Here is a 12,739-nt window from a genome sequence, read left to right as displayed (position 1 = left end):
GTCTGCTACCGTCCCACGTCCCCCAAGCTGAGAGCTGTCTCTCCCTGACTGTCCCTTCTCATAGCTTCCCTTAGACCCTGTCGAGGCTGCGAGCTCCACCCCAATTACCATGGAGACAGCTTGTACACAGTCCCCTCCCCTTTTCCCCTTCACCTGAGGCTGGGCCTGCGGGCAGGACCCACCTCAGAGCAAGCCCTGTGGGGCTGGACGGCCCGCGGCCCATGAACAGCCGGGCCCCGGGGACGCTGGCCGTGGGGAGAGTGAAATACTTCAGCGGGCACCGCGGCGAGGTGAGGCTCAGCCCCGCTCTGCCCTGGCTTTGGGTGTCGGTTCGAGTGTAGTGGGCACTGCTGTGTATTCTCTGGGCTCCAGTTCTGGACCTTGAGTCTAGAGTAGACTTTGAAAAAGTCTGGGTTCTAGCTCCAGTTTAGGCTTAGCCTATGGTTTCACAAAGAACTCTGAGTTCTAGACTCTGGTACTAGAAAGGCTTTGAATTCTGGTTCCAGAGAGGACCTTGGGTTCTGGGCCCTGATTCTAGAGTGAGGCCAAGCTCCAATTTTAGGCTTCTGGGGACAGTGTTTAGGGCTGGCCCAGGGTTCTGGGGTTAGGGATGAGCAGACAAGTATTTCCTGACCCAGGCTGGGACAACCTTTGTTCTCTGCTTCCAGGTCAACTCCTCTGCCTTCTCCCCCAGTGGCCAGACACTGCTAACAGCCTCAGACGATGGCTGTGTGTATGGCTGGGAGACCCAAAGTGGGCAGCTGCTGTGGAGGCTGGATGGCCACACAGGTGAGGTTCCCACAGTCTTGATGGGGAGACTGGCGCATTCTGCAGAAGCCAACACAATGATCTCTGGTGTCATGGTTGGGGTAGGACAGCAAGAAGACAAAACTTAGTCCCTGGATCTTCCAAGCCTAACAGACCTGGGCTAGGATCCTGTCCCACCTCTTTGATTGTGGCTATTGGTCAAGTCATCTCACCTCTGAGTCTCTATAGCCTCCTCTACAGAATGGGGATGGGAGCTCTGGTAGTGTAGTGTCTAAAGCACTTGACGGCTAACCAGAAGGCTGGAGGTTCAAACCCACCAGCCACTCCTCAGAAGGAAGATGGGGCAATCTACTTCCGTGTAGTGATACTGCCTCAGAAACACAAGGAGGAGTCACTATGAGTCGGGTCCAACTCGACGGTACATAACAACAACAACAACATAGAATGGGGATAAGGAGCCCTGCTGGTGCAGTGGTTAAGTGCTCAGCTGCTAACTAAAAGTTTGGTGGTTGGAACTCACCAGATGCTCAGTGGGAGAAAGATGTGTCAGTCTGTTTCCATAAAGATTTATAGCCTTGAAACTCCAGGGGCATTTCCTGTCCTATAGGGTTGCTAACAGTTGCAATCAAGTCAGTTGATGACAGTAGGTTTTTTTTGGAATGGAGATAATAGATAGTAGCTACCTTACAGGGTGAGATAGTGAAAATAAAGTGCATTACACCTAGTCAGGATTCAATAGATGTAAATGATGTAAATATTATTTTTAAGGAGACAACACCCACCCCCACCTCTAAAATAAAGCAGGCAATTACAGGGCAGGTGGATTAATGCTATAATAATGTGGGAAAATCCAGGGAGCTCAAAGGAAGCAGGAAACCTAGGTGGGGCCATCAGGGATTGTCTGTTGTTGTTGTTGTTATGTGCCGTCGAGTCAGCCCTGACTCATAGCGACCCCTCCTTGGGTTTCCGAGGCAGTATCACTACGGAAGTAGGATTGCCCAACCTTCCTTCCGAGGAGTGGCTGGTGGGTTTGAACCGCCAGCCGTCTGGTTAGCAGGCAAGTGTCTTAGCCACTTCCAGGCTGAGTGCTCAGCATAAGCAAAGGCATGGAGGTCCAGGTATTGGGAAAGAGGACTGGGTGAGGGGATGTAGGTAGAGGCTAGAGAAGTTAGCGGGGGTTGGACACCAGGAGTAAGAGAGCTGTGCCCTGTTCCCTGACCATGGCTACCACCCCAGGCCCCGTGAAGTTCTGTCGTTTCTCCCCCGATGGCCGCCTCTTTGCCAGCACGTCCGGTGACTGCACCATCCGCCTGTGGGATGTGGCAAGAGCCAAGTGTCTGCAGATCCTGAAGGGTGAGTATGCTGGCCGAGGTTGGAAGCCAAGCAGCCAGGCCTGAGTTCTCTTTTGTCCTGTGCCACCTCCTTCCCTTCCCAACCCCAGCCTGGTGTCTACAGGTCATCAACGGAGCGTGGAGACAGTCAGCTTCAGTCCTGACTCAAAGCAGCTGGCATCAGGTGGCTGGGACAAGAGGGTGATGCTCTGGGAGGTGCAGGTGCGTGGGAAGACCCAGCCAGGTACTTGGAAAGCCAAGCCAGGCCTGGAGGGGCAGCAGGTGGCCTGGGATCTGGAGATGCACACCCTCCACACTGGGTCCAGGTTGTCCCCCCAGTCTTGTCCTTCTGGCTCAAACCCTTCAGTGGTTCTACATCACCCATACAGGCCCTTCACATCTGGCTGCTGCCCCCTCTCCAGACCTGCACATACTAGCCCTCAAGCCTTAAGACCTTTGCATTTGAGGTTCCTCTCATCTTCAAGGCCCAGGCCTCCACAGACCCTGTGTTATTTGTCCTATTAGTCTGGCAGCCCTGCAAGGAGGGCCTGGGTCTCAGAGGCCTAGACCCTGAGACCCCAAGGCTCCGCTGCTGCCCTCTACTGCCTCCCTGCAGTTCAGGCCTCTCTCCTCCAGTCAGGCCAGCGGCTGCGCCTCTTACTCGGACACCATGACTCCGTCCAGAGCAGTGACTTCTCACCCAGTGCGGACTGTCTGGTGAGCTCACACCACTCTTGCCCAGGCCCCCACCTCAGTGGCCCTATAGGATGAGGGAAACTGGAGCCCCATGCCCCCTTTCCCATCCTGGGCCATGTAGCACAGGCTGCCAAGTTGGATGGGTTAGAATTCCAGACCTTAAATGGGCAACTTTGCTGAACATTTCATCTGTAACATGGGGATTTGGCAGGGCTCAGTGAGGCTTTACATGAACCTTGCAGAGCTGGGCCAGCCGGTCCATGCTCATGGCAGCTGCCTCTAGGCCACTGGCTCCTGGGACTCCACCGTGCGCATCTGGGACCTGAGGGCCAGGACCCCAGAGGCCTTCCACCATAAGCTGGAGGGCCACAGCAGTAACATCAGCTGTGTGTGCTACTCAGCATCTGGCCGCCTGGTGAGCTGGGTTGCCCTGGGGTCTGGGCTGGCCCCTTGCCAACTAGCAAGACCCTTGGAGGGTCATGGGACGTTCTGGAGCCCAGTGAACATGGAGACCTCATACTCATGGGCTCAGAGTTGTCTACTGTCTAGGCATCCGGTTCCTGGGACAAGACCATCCGCATCTGGAAACCCCAGACAGCCAGCCTGCTTGTCCAGCTCAAGGGCCACGTCAGCTGGGTGAAGAGCATAGTGTTCTCCCCCGATGAGTTGTTGCTTGCCAGCGCGGGCTACTCTCACCTGGTAATCCCACCCAGTCTCCTACTCATCAACTCCTACCCCAGCAAAGCTTCCTTTCTGATAGCCCTCAGCCACCCAGGAATGTCCATATCCCCACTAGCCCTAACTAGAATGGTACCAAGGAGAGGATCCAGGTGGTAGCCTCCTCTGTGCTTGGTACCAAGGTCTGGGCTGGCCCAAACACCAATGGTACTTACGCTTTTATCACAGATACTGTGCCCAGCATAAATGAACCTACAGGTTAAGATGTTGGTTGGGACTCACCTCTAGATGATTTTAAAGATGCTAGATTTGCCTGGTGAGGCCTCCCTAATCTGGAATTTTATTTCCAGGTCAAAGTCTGGGACTGCAAAACAGGGAAGTGCACTGAGACCCTCCAGGTAAGGCCTGTGGCTGTATCTCTTGACGTTGCAATGGAGGCCCCTGGGGAGGCAGGGATACAGGCAGGGCTGCCAGAGCCCGTGCTGTGCTTTTGGCAGGGAACTCTGGATGTGGCCCATGCCTGTGTCTTCACTCCTGATGGGAAACTCTTAGTGTCTGGAGCTGCTGACCAGGCATCGTGATCAAATCACGCAGAACCAGGTGACCTCTGGAATGTAACATCACTGTACCAACACAAACCAATGAAACTAGCAGGAGGACACAGGGTAGATCCATGTCACAGGCCCAAAGGGACTTAGAACACCCAGCAGACCCCTGCAGCCAGGGCTGCCATGGCCCAACACCAGAAACTTGCTAAAATCCATCAGACACCCACTGATCACAACCAGGGCCACCCCAGCCTCAACCCCCTTCCTAATCTCTCCAGCCCAGTCAATGGAAACACCTTCAAATACAAAGCAACAGGTCAGTCAGCTTGTGTTTTATTGATGCGAGATGCTCAGGCCTTCACTGCATATTTCCGCAGCGGGTACAGCCTCTCCTTCCGCTGCTGTTTCTTGGTCTTCAGGTTCTCTTCATGCTTGTTGAGCCGGCGGCGCATGGCACGCGTTTTCTTGGGCCGCAGATCCAGGGGTTTGTACTTCTTGCCCTGGATGAGGGTGGGCAGAGCAGAACAAGTCTGAGGACCAGGGTTTAGGAGATACTGCAGGAAGCCCAAGAGAGGCCTGACAGGGGAGGGCTTGGGAAGATGTTGGGAAGTGGCTGAGGGAGGTGCTGGATTTCGGTGAAACTGGCAGAACTGGTGAACCAACTCCGAACTTAGTGCTCCTTCTACTTCTGATTCCTGGCCACAGACTCAAAGTCACACCACAATCCAAGTAAGGGGCATGCAGCACCTACCAATCCTGGAGATGGTCACTCTTACCTTGGTGTTAAGTTACACAACATGGTGCGTGTGGGGGCTTTAAGCTACCGCCTGCTAAATCTGGACAGTCTGCCTATGGTGCTACCTGCAATAACCTGACCAGGAGGAGGCTCCTCTTTAACCCGTAAGCCTCAGAGGGAGATCTGGCTTGGCCAAGGTCATCCTGCTGTAAGGGGCAAAGCCCTCCCCCTCCTGCCTAGAGCAGGCCACTGTCTCTTGGTCCATCGCTGGCTCACATACTACTTCCTTGCTCCCCAATGAAGGGCTCTAGATTAAGGCAGGTCTCATTGGTCTTCCTTGTTTTTCAAAGATCCCTTGGGCCCTTTTTGGGATGAGGCCCTTGCTAGATGCTGGCTTAGTGATGACTCAGACCCAGTCCCTCTAACAGAGCCCTCAACAGATAGTAAGTGGCCCAACGGTGGTGATGGTTGAGGAAATCAAGAAAGTTCCACTTAAGAAAGACATAGTAGCAGTCTGGAGGGCACAGGCAAGGGTAGGCATGTGCGGAGGCAAATGGGGACTGGGTCATGAACAACCTGTGGGCAGCAGAAAGCTAGGCAGGTCAAGCTCTAATGGGGACTTGGGAGGCAAGAAAATACGTGCCCACCCACACATCCCACATGTGGCTAGTGGCTACTATATTATACGGCACCGCTACAGAACATTTCCATCCATGCAGAAAGTTCTACCAGACAGAGTTGTCATACAGCAGAGATCGTACCTCTACCTCCCTGACCAAGTGGTGCCTGACATGAGCACACAGGGCACTCACTGGTCATGAAGGCCACCACCCCTGCATAGTCCCCTCCCCTCAGAGCCTGTGCAATCTCCAGACATAATTCTCAGAAAAACGATTCAGTATACAAATGCGCACACATGCCTGTGTGGCAGCACTGCCACCCTGGACAACCACAGGGCACACGGCACACTGTGATAACTGTTTTGATGTGTCAAGCCCAGCCGGCCACCACCCCTAATTATTCAAACAGCCATCACCAATCTGGGTGTTGCTACTATGCATTTTGCAGATGTAATTAAAGCCCCTAATCCGATGATTAAGTAAGGGAGAATCTCCTGAGTCATCCAGAAAGTCCTGATTCCATCAGCTGAAAGACCTTAAAAGCAAGGCTGTGGAACCTCCCCCAAGAAATCCTACCGGTGACAACACCAACACTTGACCATCATCTTCCTTTCTGCCAGTTGGCCCTACACACATCAGACTTGCTTCACCAGCGCCCCCAGTCAATTCTTTGTAATAAATCTTGTTAATGTACTTCTGTCTCCTAACGGCCCTGGTGCTCTGCTTGAATCCTGCTGCACTAATATGAAAGACAAGACCAGAAACCCAAGACCTTGTCAAAATCCAAGGCCACACAGACGCTTGTGAAAATCGCCCCAGAGCACTCAATCCACTCCTCCCTACTTTTCCCAAGATGTGTTTGGAACCCAGGTCTATCACTTTATTACTTGTAGGTGACCCTGAGCAACTCAACCTCTGTAAGTCTTGGGATTCTTACCTTAAAAAAAAAAAAAAAAAAAAAGAGGATGGCAAATGCTACTAAGAGAAAATTAAACCATTTAACCCTCTTAAACTGCCCAAAGTCACTCAGCTATAAGATGGGATTCAAACCCAAGTCTCCACCACAGTCCCATCACGATTTATTGACAGCTGCAGCACGGAGGAAGTGCACATTCTAGTGGAAGATGCTGGTAGGAGAACAAACCCAGTCACAATGGGGGGAAGCTCTGGAAAGCCCAACTTAGTCTGGGCAAAGCATGGTTCCAGGCACTCCAGCAGGAGAGCTACTTCACACTGCCCCTGTGGCCAGAACAAAGGCTGGAACGTTGTTCCCTGCAGCCACATACCCCGTCCCAGCCTTACATTTACCTTGTAGTACTTCCTGAGGTTCTCCTTCTGAGTCTGGTTGATAACAGTGAGAACTCGGGCAATGGATTTGCGGACGACTCGGCTACAAAACAGAGATACCAGTGAAGATGGGGAAGATGCACAGCACTCCCCAGACAGCGCATTCAAGGTCTGCCATGGTCTGCCACAGGGCAGCAGCCTAGATTCACCTGGCCTAGCCCAGGGGCCAAGCTTCCTGGAGATGAGACTTGAGCAGAATGCAGAGAGGTGTGGAGGAGGTCACCCCAGGAGTGAAGACAGGAAACGGACTGAAGAGCCCAGAGTTGTGCCAAGTTCACTGAGATAAAGGCTTAAGAGAGAACTGTAAGCTGGAGGTGGGGGCAGATCAGGAAGTCTTTGATCTCAAGCCAAGGAATTTATCCTGAGGGTCAAGAGGAAGCCCTAATCAATGTGTATCTAATCAGAAACCCATCAGATCACATTTTACAGACAAGATCCAGGCAACCACGAGAATGGTCTGACTAGAAGGAATTATGGACTGATTGCTACAAGCCGGGCAGCCAGGTGAACTAAAGGAAACATGGGATGGAGACACTGGGAAGTAAAATGTCATGGGAGGGGGGAATTATCTGGGTGAAGGGGCTGAAAATGGGAGCGGGCTGGGAGAAGCCAAGTCTGTAGTCATGCCGAGCATGCGGTGTCTTAGGCGCTCAGGGTGCATCACCTATTAAGTAGCTGGTAAACAAGGTATGGGGATTCAGTACGCAACTTGCCTACATCCTACATGGTCTCCAACTCATTCAATTCCCCCAACTCCATGGCTTTAAGGTGTGTATAACCCCACTACACATCCTGCCAAAAGAAACTCACTGTCATCCAGTTGATTCCGACTCATAACCACCCCCACTGTGTTTCCAAGGCTGTAAATCTTTCTGGAAGCAGACGACCTCATCTTTTGCGGAGCTGGTGGGTCTGAACCACCACCTTTTTGGTTAGCAACCAAGTGCCTTAAACATAAACCATCAGAGCTAAGCGGTGTCTAGGGAGGATTTCCCATAACAGGAAAGAATGGCAGGAGAGGAAAACTACCCGTCAAGTAGGATGTGGCAGAACCCAGATCAGTACTCAAGTCTGCTGACTCCGAGCCTACATTTCTTCCACAAATCAATTGACTCTTATCCATGCAAATCGAAACGTTACATTACAACCGAAGTAAGGAGTGCAAAGCATCCATCCACCAATGTGGGGGGGAAGATAAGTAAAGAAAAATCAACTGATGGTGAGAAGCGGAAGGTAAGGGTCCACACACGCTTTTGGAAGCATTTTAAATGAGTCTTCAGGGTTACCCAGTTCTTTCTCCAACCAGAGAAGATGAGCAAAGGCATTTGCAGACAAGGACCTGCACTATCAAAATCAGTAAGAAAAGCTCACAGCGGGTCCCATGAGGCCGAGTGTGGGCAAGGCGAGCCTGACATTTAGGCCCGCGGATCTACTGAACCCGCAACTCAAATGAACACCAATTCTGAAAAGCTACAACCGTTCCACCCAGATGCACACGTGCCCCCCAACCCCAGAGAGCTGAGGTCTGACTGCCGGCCACTTACATTTTAGAAAGTTTGGACGCCGCACCGCCTGTCACTTTTGCGACGCGCAGCTGGGACAGTTCCACCTTCAGATCGTCCAGCTGTTTCAGAAGCTCTTCCTTCTTCTTGCCGCGAAGGTCTCGAGCCTTAATCTTGGCCTGCGAGAGAGAAGAGATTGGAGTCAGATGCGCCAAGGAGCCATCTCCCCTTTCGCTGCCCTCTAAGGCCGCCACGGACCAGTCTCGGAGAGTCCGGGCGCAAGGCCGTGCCTCGGGCAACTCAGCCGAGGCCCGGGCGGGTGCGTTCTCGTCTAAGCCTGCTACGAAGAGGGCCCGCTACTCCCATTCCACCGCCTGGAAGACTGAGGATCCCACCGGAGTGCGCGCGCCTCTACCGGTCCCGGCCGGTCACGGGGTGAAAGCCGGAGGTGGGCTGTAGCGGCGCTAGACCGCTCGGCGGCGGCACCCCCACTGGCTCGACCTGCAGAGGAGACCCTGGGGCTTACTCTACTGCCGTCATTCCAGCCCCAAAGCCCTACGGCACGCGGATGGCACCCGATGCCAATACCCTCACCATGACTGAGTACTAGAACGCCGCCGCCCCTGCCGGATCCGAGAACGAGAGAAAGAGAAGAGGGACGGGCCTGACGTCCGCAACTACTACCGGGTGACGGCGAGCTCAGCCAATGGCGACGCGGCAGAGAGGGGCAGGCTCCGCCCCCTCAACCCCCACCCCCGGAACGCCTTGGTACGGCCCACCCAGCACCGCCCCTTGATAGTCTTCCCTCCTCTGCCCCAGACCCCGCACTGGAGACTTTCCTAGTTGGCAATCCACATGGGGAAACTTACCGGAGAGGAGTAGCAGGACTCGAATTTGTCTATTCAGTGACTCATTCGTTCATTTATTCGGTAAACCGTTGCAGGTGGCTCTGTCTGTGCTGTTCGGAGCTAGCCGCCCTAGATTCGGGGGTGCGGAACCGGTAAGGAGTGAAGGTTTTCAAAGATCAATTAACGCAGTTCCTACCTTATAGGAACTTAATGTCGGAGGTGGGCGGGGAGTGGCGAGGTCAGATAGCTACAGTGTCATCCATCTCCATAAAGGTACTAATGGAGACAGCATGCTAGGGTGGAATGCCCCTTTGTTTTACGACCCCCACGTGGTTTCGAATTCCTGTTCTGTTGCCAAGTACTAGCTGAGACCCTTGGCAAAGCCCTCCATCTCTCTGACCCTCAGTTTTCTCACCTGTGAAACGGGGTGTTTATGAAGATCATGTTGTTAATCTACATCCGTAGTGCTATCGCCTCGGAAACCCAAGGAGGAGTTGCTGGGAGTCGGTCCGACTCCACGGCAGTGCGTTCAGGTTTTTGTTTGTTTGTTTGTTTTAGTTGCCCTCCAGTTGATTCCGACGTATGGCAACCCTATGTGTGCAGAGTAGAACAGCTCCATAGGATTTTCAAGGCTGTGAGGTTTTGGAAGCTGCTCACTACTAGGCCTGTCTTCTGAGGTGCCTCTGTGCTTTGGAACCACCAACCTTCCAGCTAGCAGTCACGTGCTGAACTATTTCCCCACCAGGTACACCTTAGGAGGATTAGCACAAGATTAGCTCTTAGCACAAGACCTAGTGCATAATGATGGCTCAAAATATTATCTGTTTTAACATTCCCAGAGGAACGAACCTTTGAGTTGGACCTTGAAAGTTAAAAGCAAATTCACAGATGGAGAACTTGCCCAGGCCTCGGGACTGGGCCCCCAGGCAGCAAATGTGAATCAGTCCTCCTGTGCCACTTTAGCCTTGTTAACAAAGACACAAAAACACCTCAGATGTCTGGTTAAGGTCAACCTGGAAGTTCCCTTGGGACAGAGACATGGCCAGCCCCTGGTGTGGTCTTTTTAATCTCTAGGACCAGCACATGGATGTGTGGGACAAGCTTCCAGGAGCTGGAGAAATATGGGGAAAAGAGGGCAGAAAGCGATTGTGGCAGGGATTAGTCTTAACTGGAAGTCTAATGATGCGTGGGGGCTTCCCTGTCATATGTTCCAAATAACTACTAGAGCTATTGTGTACATTCTTCCTGAACTTGAAGTCCCCTGTGACTTCCTTATTTCTCTTAATCCATCAATGAATCTTGCTAGCTCTCCCTTGAACATACACCTGACCTCTTATCATCCCCGTTGGCATTTTCCTCGTCTGAGCTACTATTGCCTGTCACATGGACCATTGGAGTCACCTCCTAGATTGCCTCCCCACTTCAGCCCTCACTCTGCAATGTGTTGTCAATACAACAGCTAGAAGGACTATTTTTGAACTTAAGTCCGATCATGTCACTGCTCTGCTTAGAACTTCCAGGGCTGTTCTGAGTTAAGAGCACCACCCACCCTGCCCCCTCTATCACAGTTTTTCTCCCCATTCTGCTTCATTGGGACCTTGTTGTTTCTGCAATACACCAAGCCTGCCCCATCTCTGGGCTTTTGCTTGTCCCTTCCTTCACGTCTCTCTTCAGTGTCATCTCCTCAGGGATGTCTTCTCTGTCTATATATGTGCAGTAGGTTGTTAATGTATGGCCCTCCAGCCACGGTGTTATAACTCCCATGAGGTGACTGGGTGGGGCTATGCAAATTGAATGCTGTGGCCCACCAAGGGGATTGGACAGTTTTGCTAATGCAAATAAGTTACATGGAACCCTTATGAGTGTGAGACCATGCACATAGAACCCTTGGAGGGGATTGGCCAGTTCTGCCTTCCCACTGGGGACTTCATTACCATCAAGAGTTGGGAGTGGGGTGCATCCTTGGGCATAGGTCCCTATGCTAAGAATCTCCTAGACCTAGGAGACAGACAGTTGTAACACAAGATGGCATGACATGGGGAGAAGTGGTGGCAAGTACAGCGGAGTCCAGAGGCAGAGAAATGGTACAGGAGAACAAGGTGACCAGTGTGAGAGGGTGTGGTGGGCTTGGCCACTGAGTGAGGTAGTTACAGTGGACAACAACCCATGGAGTGAGAGAGATGAGCACCTTCAGGTAGGAGCCTTGCTGGTGGACTGGGGTGCCTCTGGGCATTTTTCAGTAGAACTAAAGAGCTTCGTAACACTTGCTCATGCAGGTCAGGGCCCAGGCCAAGAGTGAGGAAACAGAGGCAGTAGATGAGAAGAAACTCCTGATCCAAGAATTGTATCTTGAGTTGTTGTTTCTTCCAAATTGATCCTGATCCTGAATTGTAACCTTTTACTTCCCTAATAAATCTCATAATTGTTTATATGGTCTCTGAGTTCTGTATGGCCATTGTAATGAATTATTGAACCTGGCAGAGAAGTAGAGTGATGTGGGAGGGACAGCTGGTGTCAGAATTGGTAAAGACTGGAGAGTGGAGATACGTCTGATCTCCACCTCTTGGGAATTGTGAAGTTAGATGAGGTCTGATGCCTTGCTATTTTTATACCATCTTACCTAAGGTACTTACCCTAGGCACTGTGTGATTTTACTTCCCTCAATCTTAATCATCCCTGACATGGTATAAATACAAATTTTTTCATTCTGTCTCCTTGACTGGAATGGAAGTCCATGATCATGAGCTAGGACATTATTTTCTTCACCAGTTTATTTGGAAGATGTTTCCTTACTTGCAAAATGGGTGTTTTGGGCCTAAAGTCTCTTCTGACTAGGTTGTTCTAGGTATATATCTCTGCTGTCTCGTGGCCTAAGTCACATAGGTTTCTTCCCAGTTGTACACTGAAATGCAGGTGGGCTTTCACTGCTTCCAGGACCCCCAATACTTTTATTTACCACCTGTTTACTTCTGTAAAAAGCTCTGGTAGTGTAGAGATTAAAGCATTTGGCTGCTTAACCAAAAGGTTGGTGGTTCAAACCCACCAGCTGTTCCACAGAGGAAAGATGAGACAGTCTGCTTCTGTAAAGCTTACAGCCTTGGAAACCCAATGAGGGTCACTATGAGTCAGAATCAACTTGAAGGCAGTGAGTTTGGTTTTTTGGATTTAACTGTGGGAGTTTAGATCTTTAGCACTCAAGATTAGGTGGCATCATAGTCTGGCAGTATTTTTTTGATCTGTAAACAGTTTATTGAGAAGTATTCAAAGCAATATAAGTAAGTCATATTTCACTAACTATTGCCTTTATTTAAAAAATAGTATTACATAAAAACCAAAACCCAATATAGCTACCAATTAGCCTGTTGGTTAACAGAACTGAGGCACCAAATCTTGCCACTCTCCAGTTTTCCTGGACTGTCCTGACCCCTAGTCTCAGATTCCGGGTATTCTGTTTGCTACCAGAATAGCTTCTCCAGCTGAACCCCACCTTTCAATCGTGTCCTCTCATGTCTCCCACCCACCAGGGCAAGGTAACTGCCACACATGCAGTCACTACACCTTCAAGCCCAAACGTCTTTAGCATCTTGTTAGCCCTCTGTACACAGTTTACAAGTTTTTAAAGTCTTCCACTTCTTTAACAATGGAGTCACTTTTTTTTTTTTTTT

The 12,739-nt window shown here is 51.2% G+C and overlaps 1 protein-coding gene across 1 annotated transcript in view; it reads left to right on the top strand.

The window, feature by feature from the left end:
• Positions 1-221: 221 nt before the first annotated feature.
• The window catches only part of WDR38 (WD repeat domain 38), a 13,679-nt gene continuing 1,161 nt past the window's right edge, over positions 222-12,739 (top strand). Inside the window, exons 1-15 of the mRNA XM_007956392.1 lie at positions 222-290; positions 669-789; positions 2,005-2,121; positions 2,224-2,321; positions 2,736-2,816; positions 3,079-3,210; positions 3,345-3,494; positions 3,824-3,871; positions 3,971-4,050; positions 4,462-4,531; positions 4,866-4,921; positions 8,276-8,384; positions 8,473-8,674; positions 8,837-8,994; positions 9,170-9,226. Of these exons, the coding sequence (XP_007954583.1) occupies positions 222-290; positions 669-789; positions 2,005-2,121; positions 2,224-2,321; positions 2,736-2,816; positions 3,079-3,210; positions 3,345-3,494; positions 3,824-3,871; positions 3,971-4,050; positions 4,462-4,531; positions 4,866-4,921; positions 8,276-8,384; positions 8,473-8,674; positions 8,837-8,994; positions 9,170-9,226 (1,548 nt within the window). The remainder of the gene's footprint in view (positions 291-668; positions 790-2,004; positions 2,122-2,223; positions 2,322-2,735; positions 2,817-3,078; positions 3,211-3,344; positions 3,495-3,823; positions 3,872-3,970; positions 4,051-4,461; positions 4,532-4,865; positions 4,922-8,275; positions 8,385-8,472; positions 8,675-8,836; positions 8,995-9,169; positions 9,227-12,739) is intronic.

This window comes from Orycteropus afer, unplaced genomic scaffold, assembly GCF_000298275.1.
Source record: "Orycteropus afer afer isolate SDZICR_OR568_19922 unplaced genomic scaffold, OryAfe1.0 scaffold00611, whole genome shotgun sequence".
Lineage (NCBI taxonomy): Eukaryota > Metazoa > Chordata > Mammalia > Tubulidentata > Orycteropodidae > Orycteropus > Orycteropus afer.
Note: the sequence above shows the minus strand (reverse complement) of the source record. Positions and strands in the feature narration are given on the sequence as shown.